General features: G+C 39.5%; 6 protein-coding genes and 1 long non-coding RNA gene across 10 annotated transcripts; 4 read left to right on the top strand and 3 right to left on the bottom strand.

The window, feature by feature from the left end:
* Nucleotides 1–243: 243 nt before the first annotated feature.
* On the top strand, nt 244–15,546 carry LOC134873337 (uncharacterized). Its single transcript, XR_010166946.1, has 3 exons — nt 244–384; nt 682–785; nt 15,290–15,546. It is a non-coding gene; the product is annotated as an uncharacterized LOC134873337 (long non-coding RNA).
* On the top strand, nt 6,024–7,441 carry LOC134873335 (polyubiquitin-like). The gene is made up of 2 exons (XM_063896843.1): nt 6,024–6,157; nt 6,724–7,441. The coding sequence occupies exon 2, from the start codon at nt 6,736–6,738 to the stop codon at nt 7,204–7,206; it is 471 nt and encodes a 156-aa protein (XP_063752913.1). The 5' UTR covers nt 6,024–6,157; nt 6,724–6,735; the 3' UTR covers nt 7,207–7,441.
* On the top strand, nt 9,304–10,709 carry LOC134873336 (polyubiquitin-B-like). The gene is given in 3 exon segments (XM_063896845.1): nt 9,304–9,391; nt 9,993–10,239; nt 10,242–10,709. Coding segments are annotated over 2 exon segments (468 nt in total). The 5' UTR covers nt 9,304–9,391; nt 9,993–10,004; the 3' UTR covers nt 10,475–10,709.
* Nucleotides 10,901–14,093, bottom strand: pxmp2 (peroxisomal membrane protein 2). The gene is made up of 5 exons (XM_063896840.1): nt 13,878–14,093; nt 12,857–12,979; nt 12,586–12,748; nt 11,285–11,404; nt 10,901–11,193 (listed from the first exon to the last, which is right to left on the bottom strand). The coding sequence occupies exons 1-5, from the start codon at nt 14,072–14,074 to the stop codon at nt 11,125–11,127; spliced, it is 672 nt and encodes a 223-aa protein (XP_063752910.1). The 5' UTR covers nt 14,075–14,093; the 3' UTR covers nt 10,901–11,124.
* On the bottom strand, nt 14,983–17,647 carry unga (uracil DNA glycosylase a). The gene is made up of 7 exons (XM_063896836.1): nt 17,405–17,647; nt 16,877–17,077; nt 16,699–16,794; nt 16,085–16,182; nt 15,870–15,958; nt 15,593–15,771; nt 14,983–15,395 (listed from the first exon to the last, which is right to left on the bottom strand). Exons 1-7 carry the CDS (start codon nt 17,501–17,503, stop codon nt 15,255–15,257), a joined length of 903 nt encoding a protein of 300 aa, XP_063752906.1. The 5' UTR covers nt 17,504–17,647; the 3' UTR covers nt 14,983–15,254.
* alkbh2 (alkB homolog 2, alpha-ketoglutarate dependent dioxygenase) lies at nt 16,811–19,998 on the top strand. 3 transcript variants are annotated; one of them, XM_063896839.1, is made up of 4 exons: nt 16,811–17,308; nt 18,270–18,526; nt 18,605–18,803; nt 19,006–19,998. In XM_063896839.1, exons 2-4 carry the CDS (start codon nt 18,289–18,291, stop codon nt 19,328–19,330), a joined length of 762 nt encoding a protein of 253 aa, XP_063752909.1. In that variant the 5' UTR covers nt 16,811–17,308; nt 18,270–18,288; the 3' UTR covers nt 19,331–19,998. The 3 variants fall into 3 exon arrangements, with proteins under 3 accessions (XP_063752909.1, XP_063752907.1, XP_063752908.1); XM_063896837.1 differs by having other exon boundaries at nt 16,814–17,687; XM_063896838.1 differs by lacking the exon at nt 16,811–17,308 and having other exon boundaries at nt 17,700–18,526.
* usp30 (ubiquitin specific peptidase 30) lies at nt 19,995–27,219 on the bottom strand. Of its 2 annotated transcripts, none has more exons than XM_063896834.1 (13): nt 27,053–27,219; nt 25,368–25,477; nt 25,118–25,291; nt 24,755–24,858; nt 24,549–24,647; nt 23,788–23,833; nt 23,609–23,703; nt 23,467–23,526; nt 23,269–23,355; nt 23,061–23,141; nt 22,680–22,902; nt 22,479–22,590; nt 19,995–21,520 (listed from the first exon to the last, which is right to left on the bottom strand). In XM_063896834.1, exons 1-13 carry the CDS (start codon nt 27,121–27,123, stop codon nt 21,268–21,270), a joined length of 1,515 nt encoding a protein of 504 aa, XP_063752904.1. In that variant the 5' UTR covers nt 27,124–27,219; the 3' UTR covers nt 19,995–21,267. The 2 variants fall into 2 exon arrangements, with proteins under 2 accessions (XP_063752904.1, XP_063752905.1); XM_063896835.1 differs by lacking the exon at nt 27,053–27,219 and adding an exon at nt 26,799–26,984.
* Between the last annotated feature and the right edge of the window lie 252 nt (nt 27,220–27,471).

Raw genomic sequence — 27,471 nt, forward strand, 5'->3', positions numbered from 1 at the left:
TGAGACAGAAGATTTCCTAAAGCTGAGAGGAGGCCACTAAAAATATCAAAAACAAACAACAGAACTCTTTTAATATCCAACAGATACATTTATCATCGCTATTACTTGTTATCAAATAAAATCAGTGTCAAAAACTAGGGGAGGTTTCCAGGGCAGATGCTGATTGGCGACAGACACCAAAGGTCAGTCGGTGGTCAGTGCAAACAAAGATAAACTTTGAAGTCAACCATAACGTGAAAACTGCCAACCGATGAACAGAGGTGGGAAGTAACCAAGTACATTTACTTTAATACTTTACTTAAGTGCAATTTTGAGATGCTTGTACTTTACTTGAGTATTTCCATGTTATGCTACTTTGTACTTCTACTCCACTACAATTCAAAGGTAAATGGTTTACTTTTACTTCACTGCATTCATTTTGTACCTTTAGTTACTTTCCAGATTTGGATTATAAGAAATCAAATCAACACTTAAATCAGACTTTATTTTCCCCTGGAGTAAAATTCACAATCTACCCTGCAGTATACAAAGTCATTAAAAGTAGCTGCACCTTTACCAGCTTTGATAACAGCGTATGTGCATGTGGGCCTTCTCATCCCATCAAATGAGTCACAAGTGCAGCACAGTTTTGAACTGAGCCTATTGCATAAATATTGTTATGTTTCATCCATGCACATTCAGGTCATTAAACCTTAGGGTCGATGCAGTGACAGAAGGGGACTGTGCTGAAGAACTGCTTCAGCTCTCCAAACACACAGTTGAAGAATATTTTGTGGCACCACCAGGTGAGAACAAACCTGAATACATGTGTTTTTAAACATCAGTGTGGATTTTATCATTGATTTTAAATAACTAAGACTATTTGGGAATGAAATTGAACAAGGCTCATTGGTTGCTGATGTATATCTGGCCCACTACACTGTATGCTATTCCCATACATGTATACTAATGGTTTCTCTATGACTGAATAACTAATCAGAGTTGTGTCCAAATATTCCTCATTCATCACTCCCTTAAACATAGTTTGTTACACATTTTTCTGCTCCAGTCCTCACTATAAATCTCCCTGTGTATTCACATCTATACTGCTGTCTTTACCTGTACTTATCTACAGTTTATATGTTGGAATCTGTCTCTTATTTGTATCCTGTGTATATCTGTGTATTCATTTCACACTGCTCATACTGTTAATACTGTAGGCAACATACACTCAGTGTTTTGTTATTAATCCATTTAGTTATTCTCTATATGTTCTGTACATTAATTTAAACTTAAGGATGACGTATCTTTCTCTTCCTGTTTTGTTTGTAGCTGTACATTTCTGAGACACACATTAGGACTGTTCGGATTTGGTATATTTGAGTTTTTTGCCTTGTAAATCATCCTTTTTTACAGTATAATCAGGTGTTACCCATCCCAGAAATCAGCAGATTATCATGTAATGTTAAATGTCACTCATTAAAGACTTCTATACTCTATAATAGGGGATTTATACCACAAAACAAAAATAAATCTAAAAACGCACCTTGAATTTTAACTTAGTTCATAAAAACAGAACTGCTAACCATAATATTGTCAAAAACATTCAACACAGAAAGTTGCCCACATTTGCACTGGTTGTTGCACTGTACTGGTTTTAACCAGTGCAGATGTGTGTAGATCTCTGAAAAGGATCAACACAGACAGGGCTCCTGCACCTGATGGCATCCCTGGCCGTGCTCTCAAGGTGTGTGCAGTTCAGCTGACAGATGTGTTCACAGACATTTTCAATAGGTCACTGCTCCAGTCTGTAGTCCCCACATGTTTTAAAGAGTCCATCATTGTCCCTGTCCCCAAAAAGACAAAACCTATCTGCCTCAATAACTACCGCCCTGTTGCACTCACCTCCATTATCATGAAGTGCTTTGAGCTGTTAGTCAAAACTTGTATCACCTCATCCCTCCCTGACTCACTGGACCCCCTGCAGTTTGCCTACAGAGCAAACAGGTCCACGGATGATGCCATCTCCCTCACCCTCCACACTGCCCTCTCCCACCTGGACCAGAGGAACACTTATGTGAGAATTCTGTTCATTGACTACAGTTCAGCATTCAACACCATTGTGCCCTCCAAGCTCATCATTAAGCTCAGGGACCTCGGGCTCAACAGCGCCCTCTGTGACTGGATCCTGAGCTTCCTGACGGGCAGATCCCAGGCAGTGCGGATGGGGAACATCACATCCTCCACCTTGACCCTCAACACCGGAGCCCCTCAGGGTTGTGTGCTCAGCCCTCTCCTCTACTCCCTGTTCATGCATGACTGTGTGGCCGCACACAGCTCCAACATCATCATCAAGTTTGCTGACGACACGACCATCATCGGCCTGATCACAGACGGCAAAGAGACGGCATACAGAGAGGAGGTCAGAGCCCTGATATCTTTGTGCCATGACAACAACCTCCATCTCAACGTCAGCAAAACAAAGGAGCTGATTGTGGACTACAGGAAGAGGCAGAGAGAGGCACACACACCCATCACCATCGATGGGACTCCTGTGGAGAGAGTCAGCAGCTTCAGGTTCCTCTGGGTAAACATCAGTGAGGACCTGACATGGACACATCACACCAGGGTCATATCCAAGACAACTCGACAGCGGCTCTTCTTCCTCCGCAGGCTGCGGAAGTTCAACATGGACTCCAGGATACTCTGCAACTTCTACAGGTGCACCATCGAGAGTATCCTGACTGGCTGCATCACCGCCTGGTATGGCAGTTGCACCGCCCTCAACCGTAAGACTCTACAGAGGGTGGTGAAAACGGCTCAGCACATCACCAGGACGGAGCTGCCATCCATGGAGGACCTCTACACCCAGCGGTGTAGGAAGAATACCGGTAGGACAATAAAGGACCCCCATCACCCCAGCAACAATCTGTGCCGTCTGCTGCCATCTGGCAGACGGTACCGCAGCATCCGGACCAAGACCACCAGACTCAGGGACAGTTTTATACCACAGGCTGTAAGACTGCTGAACTCCTGAGCTCTGTGAATGTCTACCCACATCTGTTTATAGTACACACATACATATAATATATATACATATATATATATGTATATATATATATATATTATACACATCTGCCATACATATCTGTTTATAGTGCACATATCTATATATTGTATATATCTGCCATATACATCTGTTTATACGTAATATATGCATCTGTCCATACCTCCTCATTCAACAGTGTAAAGTATTTAAATACTTTCAATGTATTCCACATATGTATATTTACATCCTGAAATCTTTATTGTTGTTATTGTAAATATTCTTCTCTCTTTTTACACTATTTTATTTATCTTATTTGCACCATGTATGTTGAGTTGCTGGAGGAGCATGGGATATAAGATTTTCATATGCACAACATATACGTTGTATATGCTGTGCATATGACCAATAAAACCTTGAAACCTTGAAACCTGAATTTGTTGGGATTGTGCCAGAAGTGATTAGAAGCTTCTAACTTCTGTTCGTGACTTCGGCCCATCATTTTTATGTCTAAACATGATGTATATCATGGCAGTTGCTGTCCACAGTCACACACAGGGCCACCTGGCATGCTTTGAACCAGAATGGGGTATTCATGGACACACTTGATATCGTTGTTTAGCGCTGTTTCTGTAGTTTAAGAGGCATGTCTCTAGCTCAAACTGCTGAGAAGTTATGACGCTCTGAAGATGACGTGATATTTGGGAGTGTATACGCTCCCGTGACTCTCAGAGGGTTTCCTTAACTGATATTTATTTTCTTCAACACAGGAAATACTCCTCTATCAACGAGGGAGGAAAGGGCAACCATACTGAAACACTCAGAGTTATGATATCTATTACAAACATAAAAAGTTGGAGATTGTGTAAATAAAACCTTAAGGTCCTGCATTAAGATTGTGTTATTGTTATTGTTCAGTTTCATTTACACCTGCAGTACAGTTACATCTAATCTTAGTTTCAGGTTCATGTTAGCAAAAATTGTGAGTCAGCAGTGTTTGGTGTGGCTAAAAATAGTCTCTGACGTGAAAGGATTTCCCCTTTCCTTTAAAAACTAGACACTCCTCATATTCCTGTCTTTACATGATCTTATCTGTGAATCATCAAAGTGTCATCCCACGTGGGGGTCACCTGAGCATTACAAGGGAGTCCTGAGGCGTTCATTTTAAGTGTCGTAAGACTATTTTTTAGTCTTGATTATTATTTACGATACAAACTAAATCTCACAGAAGGAGGGGTAAAGCTAATGAACAGAGCTTTCCCTCTAATCTAAACAGTCGCCCTACATGAGTAAAGTATGCAGGTAAAACAACCAAAGAGATACTGTGTCACAACCAGTGTTGTGGGTAACGCATTAGAGTACTCTAATTACTTTTATCGAGTAACGAGTAACGTAACGCGTTAGTTTCGTGCGTTCGGTAATCAGTAACTCAGTTATTTAAAAAAAAGAAAGTAATCCGTTAAAATCCCGACTGCAGCCTGCTTTTTGTCAGACAGTTCTGTGCCACCTGCGGATGTGTCAGCGGAGGCGCAGCGCTGTGATGCGTCTGTGCCCTGCTGCTGACCTACATTACCTGTGTGTGTGTGTGTGTGTGTGTGTGTGTGTGTGTGTGTGTGTGTGTGTGTGTGTGTGTGTGTGTGTGTGTGTGTGTGTGTGTGTGTGTGTGTGTGTGTGTGTGTGTGTGTGTGTGTGTGTCTCGAACCCCCGGCAAGATGGCAGAGAGGTCAGCGTTTTCATCGTGGAAGTACGCACATTATTTTCAATTCACCAGCGAAAAGGACAAGAACAACATAACGGTGAAATGCACTCTCTGGGTTGTTGAAAAACGTTTCGAAAGTCTTCTTTTGCTACGTTTCAATCACTACTTTGAAGAGTAAATGTGAGTTTAGGCCTGTGATACTTGAATAGTATTTTCATAGTTCAGCTATTAGGCTATATTTGTAATTTGCCTGCTGTGTGCCAGTGAGCGATTTTATTGTTCGTTTTATTCGGCATTTTTGTTAGATCGTTGATTGGTCGTTAATTTATAAATGGATCTGAATCTGCAACCTGTTTACCTCAGATTCTGTTTACTTAAGCGCACGTAAATTCATGCACTTTCATAACTGCATCATATCGGCTACCTGGGCTGGGTACCAAACGTTAGGCAACTCCTGAATCTTGATCACATGTTCTGTGATTTAAAAAATAAAATGCTATGTGGCATATAACTGAGTGTCTTTCTTGTTATTGTTATCCTGCAGAGTTAATTTGGTTGGATGATGTTATTCATTGTCAGGACGTCTCGGTGCATTTAAAGTAGGCTGTGTGTCTGCGTCAGTTAAGCTGCAGCATGTGCGAGGCGCTGCAAACGGCTTTTAATTTTCGGTAACGCAGGAGTACTCTAACGCGTTACTTTTATTAATAGGTAACGCTGTAACGTAACTGATTACTTTTAATTGATAGTAACGTTGTAACCTAATTAACTACTTTCCAAAGTAACTATACCCAACACTGGCCACAACAATGTCAAAACTTAAGGGAGAAGGAAACCCTGATTGTGTCATAAAAGAGAGGAGTCTATTAAATATGTATAGTTGTTAAAACAAATACACCATACAGAAAGAGAATGTTATCAACAGTTTCCAGAAATACCAGCAAAACTCATCTCTGATGCAATAATCACACCTAATAATCTACTTTAAATTCATGCTGCTCATTTTAGGCAAACTCCTACAGTTATCTTATTCCCTTGTTGGGTTAACTGCACAGTCTATTCGTAGTTATTGTTATGGTTTAATTCTTTGGAATATCAATAATTAAAAAAAGTCACTTGGAGTTTATTAGGAGTTGGCAGGCTATTGAAGAACAGGACAAGATTACGTCAAGGAAAAAGGTTTGGTAATATAGCCTCATGCACTTTACAATGACCAAAACACTGCACCGTCCTTTTTGGAGAATAGAAACCGAAAATGTTGAACGAAGGAAAGGGAAAACAAATCTGAAGTGAGGGGGTGGAGCCGATCAGCTGGGCACACTGTATATAAACAGTAGAGAGAGGAAACCTCAGACAGCTGCGACAGCACATCAATTCCTGACACCGTCTGAAGAACACCGAAGTTTCTGGCATTTATTTTCTAAACTGATCTCAAGGTAAGAAGCGTTCTTTATCAGCACTGTCCTGAAATGTATCGTGATACTTTATTCTTCTCGTTTTTTTCAAGTAGACTTATTTATATTAATGTCTTCAGTGATGTAGAGTATTTATTTGGTCACTGTACTTATTTGTTTAAATGTTTTGCTGTTTTGTAATTCTACTCCACAGCATTTATTTATTACATTTGGTTACCTCACAGATTTGTATTATACATGGTGTGAAATATTCTTAACCCTTAAATAAGACTGTAGTCACACCTGGATTAAATTCACCAGTTACCCTAAACTATTCAGATGTATTAAATTAGCTGCACCTTTACTAGCTTTGATAACACTTTAATGTATACATACAATATTATCAAAACAGTTAATATATATTATTCTGAAATGGGCCAGTCAGCATAATGAGCACTTATACTTTTGGTACTTTAAGTTGAGTAACATTTTGATGGCAGGACTTTTACTTGTAATAGAGTACAGTTTGTACACTCGCCTAATTCTACTTGAAACGTAGTAAACAATCTTAGTACTTCCACCTCTGAATGTATTCACCTATCTTTCAGGCCACTTTCATCATGGAACTAATCATCAGTATGCTGAATGGGTCCTCCCACACCATGAATGTGCACCCGCAGGACACAGTGGGTTCTCTGAAAATACTCATCCAGCAGGACCTTGGGTTTCCACGTGAGACGCAGAGGCTGGTCTTTGTGAACGGCTCCAGCACACCTCTCAACAACGACTCTGCGACCCTCGAGTCCTATGGTCTGCACTCCGGGGCCATGGTGTCCCTACTGTTGGCCAAGAAGGCCGCCCCCATTCAGGTTTTCCTTAAAAACGAGAAGGGGGTAAGCACCACGTATGATATCAAACCGGATGAGACGGTGAGCCACTTCAAGAGCAGGGTGCAGGCCAGAGAGGGGGTCCCGGTGAGCCAGCAGAGACTCCTCCACGAGAGCAGAGACATGAATGAGGGGAAACTCTCCGACTACAACGTCACAGCGAATAGCACCATCTTCCTGGTCCTGCGCCTGAGAGGAGGCTGAGGACACTTCAAGTTAATGAAACTTCTGGACATTCCTTTATTTAAACTAAAAATGAAGATCACATATATTTGTATTTATTTGAATTCATATTGCAATCATTAATACATTCCTTGATAAGTAACCATTCCAAAATGATTGGTTTTATCTTTACAAACATGTTATTATCTTATTTCAACCCGTTAAATCTGATGTCAAATGTACACCTTAAAGAATAAAATAAAGATCTTAATCGAAATTGCATGTCTCCTCATTTCCTGTTCTTTACTGAATCTTCAGCTCAGGGGTGGAGCTGCACTCTGTACAGACCACAACCATAAGAAGAAACCAGAAAAGCACACTTTAGCATTGATTTAAAATTGACATTACGAAAAAAAACACTTGCATTTATTATGTTGTCATTACAAATGTACTCAACACATCACAGCAGTATGTTACCATGGCTTAAACTCATTGTACAGGTTTGTTAAGTGTCTCCAAATAACTGTATGTGAGAATTATTGTCTATCTTAGTCCATCTTTTATAACTAACTTGCCCAGCACGATAGATATGACAACAGCTGGGGTTCAACATCAGTTCTGCACGAGTCTGAAGCACAGCTTTTTAATACAACACATTTTTCCTAACCCTAACACTAACCCTTCATTTCAAGTGGTGTAAAACCATGTTTTACTCTTGATTATTATTTACGATACAAACCAAATCTCACAGGAGGAGGGGTAAAGCTAATGAACGGAGCTTTCCCTCTAATCTAAACAGTCGCCTTACATGAGTAAAGTATGCAGTTAAATTAACCAAAGAGATACTGTCACTCCCTCCAGTTAATACACGACACCATAGCTCTTTGTTACAGGTGGATTTATTCCTCTTAATTGCGCTCCAACATCACCGTCATCAAATCCACCGTCGAACTGTTCAAATACAAAATACATACAAGTAAACAAGCATTCATATCACACACAACTGTAAAGACAAAACGAATATGAGTGACGAAACATAAACACGTAAATAAACACACCTCGCTGGCTGCACACAACCGAACGAGAACGAGTCCACACATCTTCAAACGTATATTGTCATGACCTTAAACTTCTTAAACGTTCAACTTATAGCAGAGTATACACTTCTCATGCTGCTTCTTGGAGGTGGTTGCAACAACTAAAGGTGTCCCCGAACAACATGGGATGTAAACACATAGTTCCTGCGTAGTGTTAATATAACAATCAATATTGATGAAAAATAAATATGTAAACAACGAACCAAAAAATGACATCAATAATATGTATGGCAGTTAAAGATACTGTGTCACAACAATGTCAAAACTTAAGGGAGAAGGAAAACCTGAATGTGTCATAAAAGAGAGGAGTCTATAAAATATTTCTAAATGTTAAAACAAATACACCATACAGAAAGAGAATGTCAGGGGCTTCTTGGTAAGGGGAGGGGGCACAACTCTCAACACTAATATGAAAAATATATGAATCAATCAAAGTATAAAAATAACATGACCAATGACGATTAAAGGAAATATTTTCATTCAAAAAACTGTATTCTTCAAAAAGGAGCACCTGACGTGAATGCCCTTTTTATTATTTTTATTTTTAAATTTCACATTTTTTATTTGGGTGGGCTTTAAAACAAAATAGGCCTAGCTATGCCCCTGGAGAATGTTATCAACAGTTTCCAGAAATACCAGCAAAACTCATCTCTGATGCAATAATCACACCTAATAACCTACTTTAAATTCATGCTGCTCATTTTAGGCAAACTCCTACAGTTATCTTATTCCCTTGTTGGGTTAACTGCACAGTCTATTCGTAGTTATTGTTATGGTTTAATTCTTTGGAATATCAATAATAAAAAAAAGTAACTTGGAGTTTATTAGGAGTTGGCAGGCTATTGAAGAACAGGACAAGATTACGTCAAGGAAAAAGGTTTGGTAATATAGCCTCATGCACTTTACAATGACCAAAACACTGCACCGTCCTTTTTGGAGAATAGAAACCGAAAATGTTGAAGGAAGGAAAGGGAAAACGAATCTGAAGTGAGGGGGTGGAACCGATCAGCTGGGCACACTGTATATAAACAGTGGAGAGAGGAAACCACAGCTGCGACAACACATCAATTCCTGACACCGTCTGAAGAACACCGAAGTTTCTGGCAATTATTTTCTAAACTGAACTCAAGGTAAGAAGCGTTCTTTATCAGCACTGTCCTGAAATGTATCGTGATACTTTATTCTTCTCGTTTTTTCATGTAGACTTATTTATTAATGTATTCAGTGATGTAAAATTACTATTTACTCAGTCATTGTACTTATTCTTTATAAGGGAGTTTGCTATTTTGTACTTCTACTCTACTAAAGTTCAAAGGTAAATAGTGTACTTTAACTCCACTGCATTTATTCATTAAGTTTAGTTACCTTGCAGACTTGCATTAATGGTGTGAAGTATAAGAACACTGTAGTTACTCCTGGAGTAAGTTACCCTTCATTATACAAATATATTAAATAGGTTGCACCTTTATTAGCGTTGATAACACTTTAATGTATCAATAAATATAAACAAAACATGTAATGTATATTATTCTGAAATGGGCCAATCTGCATAATGAGTACTTTTACTTTTGGTACTTTAAGTATATTTGTGTGCGAATACTTTTGGACTCTAATTTGAGAAACATTCTAGTTGCATGGCTTTTACATATAACAGAGTAGTCCTACACTCTGGTACTTCTACTTCTACAATCTTAGTACTTCCACCTCTGAATGTATTCACCTATCTTCCAGGCCATTTTCATCATGGAACTAATCATCAGTATGCTGAATGGGTCCTCCCACACCATGAATGTGCACCCGCAGGACACAGTGGGCTCTCTGAAAATACTCATCCAGCAGAAACTTGGGTTTCCATGTGAGACGCAGAGGCTGGTCTTTGTGAACGGCTCCAGCACACCTCTCAACAACGACTCTGCGACCCTCGAGTCCTATGGTCTGCCCTCCGGGGCCAGGGTGTCCCTACTGTTGGCCCAGAAGCCGCCCCCATCCAGGTTTTCCTTAAAAACGAGAAGGGGGTAAGCACCACGTATGATATCAAACCGGATGAGACGGTGAGCCACTTCAAGAGCAAGGTGGAGGCCAGAGAGCGGGTCCCGGTGAGCCAGCAGAGGCTCATCCACGAGAGCAGAGAGATGAATGAGGGGAAACTCTCCGACTACAACGTCACAGCGAATAGCACCATCTTCCTGAACCTGCGCCTGAGAGGAGGCTGAGGACACTTCAAATTAATGAAACTTCTGGACATTCCTTTATTTAAACTAAAAATGAAGATCACATATATTTGTATTTATTTGAATTCATATTGCAATCATTAATACATTCCTTGATAAGTAACCATTCCAAAATTATTGGTTTTGGCTTTGCAAACATGTTATTATCTTATTTCAACACGTTAAATCTGATGACAAATGTACACCTTAAAGAATAAAATAAAGATCTTTATCGAAATGGCATGTCTCCTCATTTCCTGTTCTTTACTGAATCTTCAGCTCAGGGGTGGAGCTGCACTCTCTACAGACCACAAGCATAAGAAGAAACCAGAAAGGCACACTAACATTGATTTAAAATTGACATCATTATCAAAATCTTAATCAATGTTCACTACAGAATCACATTTGACAAGTGAAAGTAGTGCTCTGTTAAAGAAAAACACTTGCATTTATTATGTTGTCATTACAAATGTACTCAACACATCATAGTATGTTATAATGGCTTAACCTCATTGTACAGGTTTGTTAAGTGTCTCCAAATAACGGTATGTGAGAATTATTGTTCATCTTAGAAAAAGGTCAAAAGGTAGTAGAGGAAACCGCCCAATGCTAAAGCCACAGCTTCCAGTTCAGTGAGGTTAGGAAGCGAAGCTTTATTTCCTGACAGATGCCAGGTAGGCGTACCAAAATAAGGCCACCATGTTGGCAAACAGCACTCGGAACTGAAAGCATAAAACAGAGAGGAAGCGGAAAACCATTACAAGTGATTCATCATTTATTTGATGACAGGATGCCAGTGAATGAAGTGCATACCTGAACTGGCACAAAGTTGATATTGACGAACTGAAAGGGAGTCCACACTTTCCAGTTCATTTTCAAGGCAGTCCAGTAACTTCCTCTCATCTTACTTTCAAAGTCTCTCCATCCTTTTGCCTGGAAAAAGGGGATGGGAAGGTCATTTAGTTTCATTTATTCATCTTTTGTCTATATGGAAGCAATATTGCATGTGTTTATTACTACACGATAGACACTGGACCAAATACTGTGGGAAATAAATGTAGGCTGAAGCATTGCATTAGTGGGAAAAGTCCTTATTAAGAAGATTTGTAGCAGTGTTGTTAGTTACATTATTTGCACCAACAGTATGACCTTCAACTTCTCCTGGACTGAGTATATTCTGATACTGCCTCCCTAACTTCCAGAATGATCCTTTCATTATCGCCAAGCTTAACCCCCCCCTTTCTCCTCTCTGTGGTAAAATATGCAACCCAAACCCTGCTCTCTGTCTTTCACTCTGCAGACAACATGCTCACTGTGTGACTGACTGAACAGTCTTGCAATAAATAGAATAAGACAAAGACAGCTGAATGGTTGGATTCTTTATCCACAGTTGATGAATAAAAATGCCACCACATATGTCAAAATGGGCAGTCTGCCATTTGTACACATCAGATTAGTAATGGGAAAAAGAACTGTGTGCATAGCAATAGCATGTTATGCATAGCAGAGAAATAACAGACAGAAGTATGCAGTTGACGGTCAGAATAGAATATTCACAAATCTGTTTAATAATAAATAATATTTGATCTAAAATAATTATTGGCTTGGCTATGCTTCATCAAATTTAGAAAGAGAAGAACAGTTAAGTTGGATTCATTTTATAACTAACTTGCCCAGCACGATAGATATGACAACAGCTGGGGTTCAACATCAGTTCTGCACGAGTCTGAAGCACAGCTTTTTAATAAAAGACGGGTTTGATCCCCGTCTGGGAAAGTTAATTCAGGGGCTTTATAAATCTGGGCTCGGATTTTTGAAACTTTAAAGACCTCTAATAGGAAGCTCTATTAAATCTGTAAAATGCAAACAAATTATAGCAGAAAAACTGTTGTGACTGACTGGGTTGTTGAAAATATGATTTCAAGTTGATGAAAGGGAGTGTATCCTATATATTTTTCCCTTCATTCAGACTCAGGGCTAAAACTTATTCAGGATATCTCGGCCTCTGCTGCAGCAATTTTGTAGTAACCACAACTTAATGCCTGTGCAATCTCAAATCACTAGACAGCTCCTTTAATCTGATGATAAGGGGGACAGTTTCTGAGATGACCTACCTCCAGGATGTTCATAACAAAGTAGAAAATCAGCAGAAAGCCAGGGGCAAAAATAAGCCGATCCAGTAGCAGACGTTTGACTATGCAGAGCGGGTCTGTTGTGGGCAGCCATACTTCCATCAGCTGGTAAAAGAAATGGCTCACTGGGCCTGTGATAAAAACCCTGAAATACACATAAAATAGAGGGGAGGTACATTTTCCACAATTGTTAAAGCATTTTAGTTCACGCTCACACAATTACAATACATTTTGGTCACGTATTTGGTCTCACCCAAAGGTTGCATATCGTGCAGCTGCAGCGGGGTCAATCTCACTGACTGGGGCTCCACTCTTGATCTTTTTTCTTGCCTCCAAAATCTGAGACAGAAGATTTCCTAAAGCTGAGAGGAGGCCACTAAAAATATTAAAAACACACAACAGAACTCTTTTAATATCCAACAGATACATTTATCATCGCTATTACTTGTTATCAAATAAAATCAGTGTCAAAAACTAGGGGAGGTTTCCAGGGCAGATGCTGATTGGCGACAGACACCAAAGGTCAGTCGGTGGTCAGTGCAAACAAACATAAACTTTGAAGTCAACCATAACGTGAAAACTGCCAACAAATCAACAGAGGTGGGAAGTAACCAAGTACATTTACTGTAGTACAATTTTGAGATGCTTGTACTTTACTTGAGTATTTCCATGTTATGCTACTTTGCACTTCTACTCCACTACAATTCAAAGGTAAATTGTTTACTTTTACTTCACTGCATTCATTTTGTACCTTTAGTTACTTTTAAGATTTGGACTAATGACATAAAATCAACACTTAAATCAGACTTTATTTTCCCCTGGAGTAAAATTCACAATCTACCCTGCAGTATACAAAGTCATTCAAACTAGCTGCACCTTTACCAGCTTTGATAACACTTTAATAATCACTAATTATAATCAAACATATAATATATATTATTCTAAAATGGATCAACCGGTATAATGAGTACTTACTCATTGTCTTACTTACTTTCTTTAATTATATTTTGATGCTAATAAATCTGTACTTTTACTTGAGTAACCTTTTGATTGCAGGACTCTCACTTGTAACAGAGTATTCCTACACTCTGGTACTTGTACTTTTACTTAATTTGAGTACTTCTCTGTACCTCTGCAAAATGCGACATAATGTAGCAAACAGTAGTCTTTAAAAACACACGTGGATTTTTGTGACTGTCAAACTGAGTAAAAAACTTCAAACAAACACGAGTCTGCAGAACAGTGGCAGTCAGTGAATAAGCAGAGCTACAGACCTCGTCACAGACTTAGTAAGGATGGGGTATTTCTTCAGGAGAATCAGATACTGCTGTAGTAAACGGAAATGTATGGACGCATCCCGGACTGGCAGGCTCTCCACAGGCATCGTCAGTAGTTTAACTGTACAAACATTACCAGCCTGACAGGGGCGAAGTTTTAAAGGAGCTTTCCAATATCTTCCTGTCCACGTCATTGCGTCACTGTTAGAGCCACGCCTTTACGTCGACGAAGAGGCGACTTACTTCCTGTTTTGTTTTTTTTTACCCCGAAATGAATCTCCACATTAGGGTGCTCTTGTAAAGGTCCATTTATTAAGAGGACAGTATTTGTTTTTTCTAGTTTTATATAAGGAACCTCATGTTTGTATAGGTGTCAGAGGTGGGAGAAGTATTCAGATCTTCTACTTAAGTAAAAGTAGTGTGATACAAGTCCTGCATTCAAAAATGTTACTCAAGTACAAAAGTATAAGCATCAAAATATACTTAAAGTACCAAACGTAGAAGTACTAATCATGCAGATTGGTCCATTTCAGAGTAAATATATGATTATAAATATTGATGCATTAATGTGTTTATCAAGCTGGTAAAGGTGCAGCTGGTTTTACATTGCATAGTATGCTAAAGGGAAGCTTTCAAGTTCTACTCCATGTGCAACTAAAATTGTTGATTATATTTCACATTCAAAAATATATATATGTTAAGAGACTACAGTAAAGATTGTAAATAAATGTAGTGGAGTTGAAGTACACTTTTTACCTCTGAATTGTAGTGGGGTAGAAGTACAAAGTAGCAAAAAATGTAAAAACTTGAGTACAAATCTCTCAAAATTGTACTGAAGTACAGTACTTAAGTACATGTACTGAGTTACTTTACACCACTGGGTAATTTGACTGAATGTTAATTAAACCTAAGCTACTTGTTTTAGGTTAAGCAAAGTGACTGCTGGTGAAATTACTGACCAGATATTTTACAAACAGGTTTAAAAAGAAGTTTTCACTCCTACGAAAAGCAGCGGAACATGAACTGCTCCTCTCGGTATGTTATGTATCTGAGGAAGTGGGCATATTCAAGATCACATTACGAAACATCAATAAACATCATCCACATTTTGGAACCTCTTTAATGGAAGCAAAATTTCAATCAAAAAGTAATAAAAAAAACACACACATATTTACAATGTTGAAAAGCCATATTGAGAAAGAGAAATGCAAGACAATTCAGTGTATAGCACAACACACAACTTTCTCAACTGCCAACATGAAGTCTTTAGTCTCATAAAGAAATATCTGCACATTCTATTGATCAAACAGGAAACTGTGGAAGCTTATGGGTGGATTTTGGTCTGAAGTTAACTAACATACATGTCAAGAAACCTTAAAGTGACTTCCAGTTTATGGGTGACTTTCCAGATTGCTTCAGCAGCTCGTTGGCCTTGGAGAAATGGCTGCACCCGAAGAATCCTCTATGAACGGACAGTGGGGAAGGATGCACCGCCTGCAGGACGTGGTGGCGTGTCTACAAACACAGAACACAAAGCATGAACATTTGACTCTGATTTATCCAGCTGTTTCATTTTTCTTTTCTTATGTCCTATTTATAATATGTTGCCATACCTACACTGTAGCTCAGCTCCTGTGCATATGATCATTAAAACCCTTGAAATGAACATTAGAAATAAGCTTTGTTTTAAAACCACAGTGCTGCAGACTAACCCTGTCAATGGCAGCTCCTTTCTTCTGAGCATACGCTCCCCAAAGCATGAAAACAAGGCCTTCCAGGTTTCTGCTGAGCCACTGCACGACGGCGTCAGTGAAGGTCTCCCAGCCTCTGTCTTTGTGGGAGTTGGCATTGTGCGCTCGGACGGTCAACACAGCATTGAGCAACAACACACCTGATTGAGTGAGGACACAGATGGAGAAGACGGCAGGTCAGGTAATTGCCAACAACTCTCTTAGCAGAAACATTCAACAAACTGCTTTTAAAAAAGACCTTGTTTGGACCATCCAGTCAGATCTCCGTGTTGAGGGTGCTGAAAGCCTTCAATGTCCGACACCAGTTCTTTGTACATGTTCTCCAAACTAAAAAACAAAAAGCATCAAAATGTGTGTTAAATATGTCAAAAGCACTGCATAGTACTGCATTGTGTGATTTGAAGTTAGAAGACTGAGTGATTCACAGGCAGAGATAATGAAAAAGGTTCTAACCTGGGTGGAGGACGCACTGGCCTTTTGACACTAAAGCACAATCCATGGGCTTGGTTAGGACCATGATATGGATCCTGGCCAAGAATCACCACTTTGACCTGGAAATAGAGGCAGATCTTAAAGCAACCCAAAACAAATTGCCTGCAATTCATATTTTCTGTTTTTGGTTGCACTTTTATTATCCATGTTTTGTCCTCAGTGCCTCCTGGGATACGTAGGCAGTTCTGTTTGGGTTTGGAACGTGGGAGGTGCTAAAATATGCTTGACAATTTATGTCATAAAAATGATGAAGCAGGTTAATATACTGCATGAGCTTAGGGAGAGAAAGTAAGTCTCACAGTAAATCAATAAAAAACGTTTTTGTTTATTCTTCGGGGGTTTATTTGCTAAGATAAGATATAGTTTTATTGATCCCAGTTTGGAAAATTAAAGAAAGACAGAGCAAAGCTAAAGCTAAATCACTTTAAAACATATTTAGTTTATATGGAAGTTATTTTGTACACATTACTGCATCTTGTTTATATATTTATATTATACTTTCTGTCTGCCTCTTTTATTTATGCCATGGATCAATCATACATTTAAAGGGGTTTAAGGGGTGCAGATAAACTCACATCTTGGATGTCACACATTTGAGTCCAGGTGAAGACTTCTTCAGCAGGTGGGTAGACAGTGCAGCTCTTCCTCTCTTGTGAAACAAAATCCATCAACTGTGGCACAGATGTAGAGTTACTCAAACTGTTCAAAACACAAGACACACACTATGTACAGTTGTATTTCCTTTTCTCATACTTTTTTAAAGTAAGGCTTTCCAAACTCTGTCGACAGTCCCTCTCTCCAGCTCTCCCCAAACCCTGGAGGTGTTTGGGCGGAAATGATTTTCTCCAGCGCTGCTCTCTTGTTGCGGGCGATCCTGTCCAGCTGCTCCGGGGACAGAGGAGTAGGAGACCGGCTGGAAACCTCAGGCTCCACCGCCGAGGACTTTGGCTTCTTCTGCACAATTTTAGTGTATTTACCAAAATACAAAACGTGTGAGAAAGGTGCAGCTTGATGATTTAAAAACCCTCGACAATGCAGAACAAACATATCGTGGTTGGTAGCCGATTGCACAACTCTTATCAACAAGGAACAACACAGCGGTGCTTGTGAACGCAGCTTGGGTTACCCTGAACGTGTCGCGGGAAACTACGCATCCCTCTGCTTTAATACTACCGCAAGTACAATGCAAGTTATGTTTTAATATGGATATATTTTAGCATTGCACAGTTCACACAAGGCTAATGTTAAATGACAGACTGAAGTAATAGACGTTTTGCTCACCGGGTCTTTTGCATTCTCCTCGGATTCATTTGTTTCGTTAGAAATCCGTTTTTTCGGGACTGGTGAGAAAAATGAGTTAATAGTTTTTTGCCCAATCATTTTGTTCAAACCTCGACGGTAAGCTATTGTGAAAAACGGAGATGGGCTCCTTGGAAAACTAAACCCCTCTCGCTGGGATTGAAGTGTTCGCGCCAACAAGAAGTGACGAAACGAAGTTATGTTAATGAGCTGAGCTCTGTTCAAGACACACTGCTGTTTGGTGTTTTCACAGTCAAGTAAATGGGTGAGCATTGCTTCGAGCAAAATATGTGGTTTGCATCTATTCTGTGTTAAGTTTACTGTGTCGTCTATTTTGTTTAGCTTTTTATTGGTTATTATTATATAATGACTGTTAGTTGTGTTAGGTTTTATGTTATGCATGTTAAGATCTTTACTTTGCAACACTTCAACAGAAATGAATTGTCTATTTTAATCTGAGTCACTTCCAAGCAAAAACGCCGTAATTATTGTGGTTCCATGTTCAGAAATGCGAGGCTTTACTGCTTCTTTAGGGTCACATATAATAGTAGATTCAATGTGTTTACAATTGAACCGTTTTAATATGTAACCTTGGGTTCAGGGACAGTTTGCACTATTCTCTAACATCGTTTTAAAAATAACTAGTAATTAATATGAATTAGTAACTGACAGATTATTTAATTATTGAAATAATGGTTAGTTGCATTGTTTTACTTAATAATGAAGCACTGAGTACAATAACATATCACAAATAGTGGTGAGGCGGTATGATAAACAAGTAAACTTAATGCAGAACCACACTGAAGATATTTTGAACCGCTCTTTATATACATCTGACATCATCCAGGTCCTTAAACTGAGAACCAATGGAAAAGTTTGTGAAAAAACGCTCCTTCATCAGTGATGCAACAAGGCCACAGAAGAAGATCAAACTGGAGGGTGATGAGGGGATGAAGCAGGATGAGGAAGATGACTTCTCACATCCTGTTCCCTGGCAGAAAATAGAGGCAGAAGGACTAGACTGTGATTATGCTCTGCTGTTCTCCAAAGAAGAAGCAGACATGCTTTTTAAACAGCTGGAGGAAGAGGTGGTGTACTCAACAGGTATAATATCATACATTTTTCTGTTGAGACGAGAAGTTGTAGTGTACAGTTGAAAGAGTGTTGCTGATTTTGTTCCAGGGGAAGAAGCTAAGGTCCAGGTGTTTGGCAAGGTGTACGATATACCAAGAAAGCAGGCCACATATGGAGATGCAGGTCTCACCTACACTTATTCAGGAGTGACACGTTTAGCCAACTCTTGGACTCCAACCTTGGAATATATACGGGATGCTGTCACAAAAACAACTGGACAAGCATTCAACTTTGTCCTGGTCAACAGGTGGGAATAATATTTGTATTATATTTGTTTCCCTGCTAAAATCTCAATCAATTTCATATTTAAATCTTACACTATTTATTGTTTTAAATACGTTATTGTGTTATGTCCTGGTACTTTTTATATTCATTTCCATATCTGCACTGTAGCTACTGTGCATATGACATAAAGCCTATGAATCTTGAATTTTCAATCTCGCTTCCAGGTACAAAGATGGCCACGATCACATGGGCGAGCATCGTGATGATGAAAAGGAGCTGGACCCCCTCTGTCCCATCGCCTCTGTCTCCCTGGGAACGCCACGAGACTTTATCTTCCGGCACAGAGATGCTCGGGGAAAACAGGGCCGCAGGCAGATTGAACCGGTGAAGCTGGAGCTCGTTCACGGGAGCCTCCTCCTCATGAACTCCCCAACCAATACTTTCTGGTACCACAGCCTGCCTGTCCGCAAGAAGATTTCCCTGCCTCGCATCAACCTGACATTTAGACGCATCGTACTTGACAGAAAGAAATTACCAGTAGGGGATTAACCTGGCCAGTGGCCCAAGAATCTTCTGACTAAGGGACAATTTAGGCTGAATGGACAAGCACATGAATATCCCAAATCTAATATGGGTTTTGCTAAATCTGAGAAACTATAATGATGTCACAGGGTGAAATAAGAGAGGACTGTTTACTGGGACTCTGAAGAATGAGCATATTTTTACTGTGAATTTATATTTGTTGAAAATGACCCAAAGGTCTGACTGATTCAATTTCAAACCATCATTTCAGTAACTTTACATCCAGTTGTCTTGTAAAACAGCCGGCAATTTGCCCGAAGAATGGGACACTTGCATCCTTATTACAAATTATCATTATATTTTGAGAGGTGCGCTGTATGACCTTCCCAAGAAGATGCTCACTCACACTTGTCTTATTTAATTATGGTCGATGTGTTGCCTGAAAAAGATTTTGTTCAGACTTAGCGTTGGATGGGTTTAAAATGTTTTGAAAGTGCCTGCTGATCTATCCCTACCAGTTATCTGTAAATTATATATATATATATATGTCTGCTTTAGGCACTAAAAATGTGTCGTAGTGTTTGGGTCAAGGACATGTCGGTGTGTGCTGATATTTAGCATCTCTGCTGGCCTGCAATCTCTGATAATTATCTCTAAATTATGATTTTGCTGTAAAGAATACAACTCTGAATTGATTTGTTTATTGTTTTAATACCTGAAAACAATCACCTTAACAGATTGCACGCAAAAACACACACCCTCACATGAATATACATCAGTGCAAATTGCAAACATTAAAAGGGGTTCTGAACCATGCCATTTATCCATCTGACTTAGTTGGTTTGGTAGGAGCAAATCGGCAGCTTCACAGAATTAGAAATATTCAGGATAACCCTAAGACCTGGAGTTATATTAACTGAGAGCATGAAATTATTAATAAACCGTATAACATCAATACCCAGCAAGATGGCTCTGATGCATCATATTTAGCACACATGGCTTCATGTGTTAAAAATATCGACCATTAAAGACAACATGGCACTTTGACCTCAACTCTGCAAATCATGACAATGTAAGGACTCTTGGATAAATAGAAAAATATCAAATGCAACCTCTTATGAAAAAAGTCCATAGAAACATTCATCCAATAGTTTTACGTACACTGCTAGCTATGATTACTTTTTGAAAATCACAGTTATGTAAAAATGAATCCTATTTGACATCATATAATGCAACAAATTCTAAATAACATCTCCAGGAATACTTAATTTAGCTACGTCTGTGTATGTAACGTACAGGCAGTGGACACAATAACAGGAATATCATCGTACGGCATCATAGAAATGCCAGAGTTCAGTAAACTTGACACATGAGCAATGATTTGCAGGGCTGTTACTGTTACTACGGTGCACTATATTGTCAAATGTTTTGTCCTATTGAAGCCAAAATGTTGCATGACAAAAAGTGTAACAATAGCAAAGTATTTTAGTTTGCATGATCAAAGACACTTGACAAAAACATCCTGCAGGTCCATAATCTTTGGGTTTGAGAGCATCCCGCTCTGGAGGGGGCAACGTGTCCACTCATGGATTTAATATCAAACCAGGGTTGATGGTTAGTCAGTGGCTGCTAGATCTGGTAGAAATGGTAATCTATTGTATGGCTGGTCAAGTTTGAACATTTACTGGCCCTTTCACGTAATATTAACCTTATTAAATAATAAATATTGTAGTGTTTGATTATTTTTCACATGAAGTTTCAAACTCACTTCACCAGCCCTTCCAACCCTGATTCAGAAAGCTCCATTCAACGACCTCCAACATGTTGCTGGGATCCATGATGCAAGAGAAACACTACGATAACTCTAGCACGACGTTCCTCTCTGGTGTCATTGTCACAAAGTCATAATCCTCCTGACGGTAACCGGCACATACAGCTGAGACTGAGAAGGCAGAAGTTCGGTGTTACTCCTCCAAGCGTGGAGCGAAGTTCAGTCTCCGGACTCTCTCGTAGAAGAGCATGTAGGCGTTGGACGACAGCACCTCGTGGAGGCTGGCTTTTCGTACCGAGTCGTCGGACACCCAGAGCCACTGGGAGCTGAAGGGCGAAGAGGTTCGGGCTGAGCAGGGGCTGCGGCGGTAGGTCACGAAATGTCCTGAGTGCATGTCGCCGTGGTGCACCAGCACAGCCGTGAGCTGGAAAAGGTACTCTGCAGAACTGGGAGGAGAGACGCTACAATCAGAAGAGATCTTATAATGAGGCGCCACGGATGGCTGCCGTGTCTCAAGCTCCTCTCCAACCCTGAATTTACACTATTCTTATTGTTTATTTATTTGTCATGTTTATATATTTATGTTGCATCGTTGGAGAAGCCTGTGATTAACGCTTTTCATTTAGCTTAGGTCTCACAAAGGTCTCTCTATCAGGAAGCTGCAGCTAATTCAGAACGCTGCTGCTCGAGTACTCACTAACACTAAAAGAGTGGACGTCTTTACACTTGCTTCCTGTCTGTCAAAGAATTGATTTTAAAATGCCGCTGCTTAATCAAAACTAAACAAGGAGAAGCAGCATTTAGCTTTTATACTCCAACTATCTGGAATAAACTCCCAGAATCCTTCAGGTCTGCTACAACTCTTACTATTTTTTAATCCAGACTGAAAACGTATCTTTTTACTGCGTCTTTTGACTGAGCTGCTCGCCTTGCCTGCCCCAATGCCTGTTTTTAAATGCCATTTTTATAATGTGTTCCTGCTCTAATGGTTTCTCAATGTTTTTTATTGTATTTTATAAAGCACTTTCAATTGCCGCGTGCTGAAAGGTGCTATATAAATAAACTTGTCTTGCCTTAGTTATTAAAAAAGGCAAGATAATCGAATAGTGACAGATACAGAAAAGTATTCAGTTTTACATCTCAATTTAGTAAGGGTTGGTAGAGTTTTCTGGGAGATTGATACAGATATATGAAGCATAAAAAGTGACGCTTCTTCCCCGTGTTTCGTTTTGAATAAAAAACATTCCATTTCCTGTAAGCTCTTGTGAGCCAACAAAAATAACCTTTAGTGCTCCTTGGCATAGTTGCTAAATCGCTGAGCTCTACCGATGGGCTTTGATTATCACCAGAGCACAGAACAGCTTGATATGCATGAGTTCCTTATATTGCTGACATTGAAGTTACCTGAAATCCTTTGTAAAGCCGTGCTGTGGGTTCAAGCCAGGAGACTGAAGAAACACTGATGAAAATGTTCCGTTGGAAAAAGGTTTGTTATTGTTGTTACCATGCTCTGCTCCTGGAAAACAAAACACAAACAAAATGCACGACGATGAAAGAAACTGATTGCGAATCAAAATGGTATTATAAAGGGTTTAGGAAACACACCAGCGCCGTTAGCGGAGAGCTTCCCCGTGGAATCATCGGACTTTTCTGCCTTTTTGGGATTCAGAGCACATTTGATCCGCTGACCTCTGTGCGTGTGAGCGTTGTGTTTGTAGCGGTCCATCGAGAGATACTCTGTAAACTGCACATGCTCCGGTCTCTTGATGGGGGTGCCCTCGTTGGACCACGTCAGTCTTTGTAAGTGGATGCAGAGGCATTGGGGGAGCTAGTATAGGGAGGACAACATAAAAGAAAGGACAAAACAACACATCAAACATCTTTCACTAGAGAAGTTTTGATCTACTAAATTGGTCACAAACAAGCTTTGGTAGTGAAGCATAAATCAGGTAGTCGTAGAGTGATTTAAATATAAATGACCGTTACCTTTCCCAGTTTTAGCTGTTTAACAAACGTTGTCCTCTGGCTTCCAAGCACTTCACCATTCACTGAGGTCCCTTGTTGAAGCTGAAGTGGAATGAGACAAACATTGGTAGGTTTTTCACAAGAGTTGCCCGTCTATGGTTCTAAAGGAATTGCTTATTTATTCAAACGACTACCAGAATAAGCAAGACAAATACTGCAGTGAGTGTACCTTGGTGCAGTTTTCACACTCTACTTCTTTGATGGTTTCCGAAGAGATGAAATGTTGAAGACACTGATCTAGAGAGACAGGTCGACCCTGAGGACACAGGCAGACCAAATGATGACTAACACAACAGCAAAAATCTGTATTCAAATGTGATACCATAATAACTTTTAATATAAGCGTGTTCCTGACATGTTTGCTTACCCACTGAGGTAAAGGGATGGACAGGGAAAGGCTCTCAAATGAGTCGTACCGCACCGGACTCTAACCAAAAGCAAAGAAGAGGAATAAATCACTGCAAACCGGTACAAAAACCCTTCCCTGTCCAAAAAAACAAAACACCTACTTGCTGTTCGCAGCGCTTGCATGACATATTGCTTGTTAAACAACCATGAAAAGGATTCTGAGACTTCCATGGACTTGGTATTGGATGAAGAGGGGCTGCAGAATGAAAAAGGGAATACAGATGAAATACGTTCCTTTGCGGTTTGATATTCACTACTTCATAATTTCATGTTTCTTTACCTCGGCTTCTGCAGGTCATAGTTTTCTCATCTTGATCAGGAATGCTCTGGTATTAAACAAACACATACAAAGATTCATTTAAGTGCAGTACCACATTTGGTATTTTTGACACTCCTACAGTTCATATACTAACACTTGACTTTTGAAAGAGGAAGAAATTGGTATGAAATACAGCTACTACAGATGCTTCACAGTGTAAACTGATTCTAAACCTTTTATAACTTAAGGCCAAATTATACCTTCCCAAATAATTGATCAAAGGTAATCAAACAGAACAGGAGATAAAATAAACCGGGCTGTAAATATGCATTAAGCCACCTTCTGCGGGTAATGACCAAAATCAATATTCTGCCAACACTCACCTTTCACTGGCGGCCATTATGAATCCAAATTTAATGTCTCGAGGCTCATATTTCCTCACACTCAGGACTTTTAATGGCGCTGTCTGGTCTACAGCATCCCTTTTTTTGTTTCATAAAACTGATCGATTGTCTTGACCTGTTGATGCGTTTGGATTGGCATGGTGACATCACTGGTCATTAAAAATGATCCTTCTTTATTTATTGTTTTTTTTTAGCACATTTAAAAATAAAAAGGCCTGGATCCTTTTATTCAAGTAACAATTTGGCAGAACCTCCACGACCACTAGACGGCGCTCTAAGGCCCACTGGTTGAGAACATAGACTGTTGATATATTCAGGTTCAGGACAGCTTGTGTGTGCATCTTTAAAGATAATGAAATTAGGGACATTATAACTTGCCTCGAGGGACTGCATGTCAAACAAGGGAACGATTTTTGGTTGACGATCACGCTCCTCGTCCAGAGAAGACGTAAGAACATGAAAGAGCTCATGTGAATCCTGAGAGGGGACAAATCAACCAGACAGACAATTGGAAATAAATGAAACATCAAACATCATGGATGGACATATCAAAGTAGTTCCACACAAAAGCATTACTGACTCACCTGCTCTTCAAAGGAACTGATGTGCCACCGATACAGGCGGAGAACTTCCAGGAGGCACCCGGCATCGAGCAAGTCTTCCTCCCCCGGCTCGTCTCTAGACAGACCTGTAGATGTAGAAGATTTGTCATAATGTTGTTAGGGACACTATGTGCACCAACAGTTAGGCCTTTCTTCTCTCTCTGTGTTTAAATATGCAACACAAACTCTATTCTGCGTCTTTCACTATGCAGACAGTTTGCTCTCCGTATGACTAACTGAACTTTCTTGCAAGAAATAAAACATGACAGACAGCTGAATGGTTGGAATATTTATCCACATCTGATAAATACCACACTTGTTAAACCACAGACTGGTTTTATATACCATTGAGTAGCTGGAGCAGTGTCGTTGAAAGCTTGTTGTCTTTGCAGGACTGGGTTGGAGGCGATCCTATTACCGTCTCCAGCCACCGGATGAAAGACGGACATGCTGCCAAACCCTGAAGCAAAGAGTTCAGGAAGCAGGTGTTGCCTAAGTTCAACAAGCCAGGAACCATACCTGAAGGAAAACACAACTTGTTGTAAGTTCCTTATCTTCGACCGGTTAATCTGTGTATGGTCACAGTGACTCTTACCTCTCTTTCTCTTCCTTCTATCTGTAATTGGACCCCACAAAACATAGACTCCAGCTGCAACCGCAGCAGCTACACCCCCGATGACACCCCAGTTTTTTATCATTTTGTTTCTGAAAAGAAACACAATAAAAAAACAATCAGCAAACATAAAACAAATAGAAAGGATATAAAAACATATGAAGAGCATTACATAAAGAGCATAAATATTAAAACACGACCGATTTCCAAAGCGTATCTCAGGAATAAATCATCAAACACCCTGATAAGCTGTCTCGCGCTTGAGAATAGAGAGCACTAAGCAAATAGCATTTGTGGTGTAATGTTTTCCATTAACGTTAACCTTTGATCGTTTCTGTGTCAAAAAAACCTCCAATAAAAATAACAAAAACAAAACAAACACGGAGCGACTAAAGACTAAAACAAAGCATCTTCCAATTGCCTTAGCTGATGTGTGACAGTTTTAAGCTTGAAATAAGAACTACTTAAAAAGTTACTTTTTACCGCAACATTATCCATTAGTTTTAGCTAACCACAAACACCTATCCCTCCCTTTACTAACGTGTAACCGTCCACCAACGTCAGAGGTGGAAGTAGTATTCAAAAGCTACTTGTAGTAGATTAGTCTAAACATTTCATTACAGTAAAAGTCTTCCATTCAAAATATTACTTGAGTAAAAGTATAATCAGCCAAATGTAATAAAAGTATAAATGTAAAATGAATCATTGTGCAGACAAATTGCCTTTATGTGTGTATATGATTACATTTAGCTATGTGATATTTTTAGAAAGAATTGATCCATAAATGTTGGTAAAACAAAGCTCTGATTGACTTTTTGTCAAATATTTAAATTATTTGACTTAAATAGAAAGATAGAATTTCTTTATTGATCCCAATTAGGGATTTTTGTCGTTGCAGCAGGGCAATGAAAAAAGTAAAACAAGGCAATGTAATAACAATAAAATGAAACTAAATAGCATTTAAAAAGAAAGTAAAAAAAATACTATTTGGTCAAAAAATGTACAGAAAATATAAACAAAAATATAAAGCAGAATATAATATGTATAATCAGTGTGAAGGTGAGTTAGTCCACTAGTACTTGAGATAATGTATTTATTATTTAGTTACCTTCAGTGGTGTAAAGTAACCAAGTCGATTTACTCAAGTAATGTACTCGAGTACAAAGTTGAGGTCCTTTACTTGAGTATTTACATTTTTTGCTACTTTGTACTTTTACTCGACTACATTCACTCTGGTACCTTTACTCAAGTACAAGATCTGAGTACTTGTTCCCCCTCTTGTCACTCCCCACCTCGAAGAACTTGAGTAAATGTATTTGTTTACTTTACACCTCTGCGTGTATAACTACCACTACGAAGCAGCTAACACCACCGTTAGCATGCAGCAGCAGAGCTAGCTTTAGGCTAACTTACCGACAACATCGAGGTTAAGCTGCCCTCGGCTGCTATGTCCTCTCCTTTAATACAAATCCAAAGCTACTATCTAGAAATATAATTAACACTTATCATTGCTGTGTTTCCACATTCGCAGGTTTAGTAACTTAACTCGGACTCTGTGTCTGCGCATGTTTCACTTTAGGTCAAACGCGTCATGACCTGCTCAACCCCTGACCCCGTGCACTATAAATAATCTGTATGTGATGTTTCTGCCAGCGGAGAGGTTTTACCTGACGATTTGTCCAGAGCCAAGAAACTCCTTCACGAGCTTATCAGAGTCCTCAGGTCTGCACCACAACATCCTCCTGCTTTCATGGCGGAACTCCAGTCTGTGGTGCCATGTCTGCTTTCAGGACGGACCTACGGCAGAGAGCACCGATGTGTTCACAGTTTACAGTCCGACCACCAACACGTGTGTTGCGCACATTGGCGAAATCATTTTAAAAAAATCACCGCTGAAGAAGTTTAATGATATGTTGAGGTTGATGGTTTCATGACCTAGTCTATTCTTTAGTTTTGCTCCTTTTTTCAACGAAGCGTTGGCAAGATATTTCTGGAGTTATTCTAATAATTGTGTAGTGATTTCTTAATACTGTTAGAAAATAAACAAAAACATAAGTCCAAAACAACATCCAAATGAGTGCTGTAA

The sequence above is a fragment of the Eleginops maclovinus genome, chromosome 12 (assembly GCF_036324505.1).
Source record: "Eleginops maclovinus isolate JMC-PN-2008 ecotype Puerto Natales chromosome 12, JC_Emac_rtc_rv5, whole genome shotgun sequence".
NCBI lineage: Eukaryota > Metazoa > Chordata > Actinopteri > Perciformes > Eleginopidae > Eleginops > Eleginops maclovinus.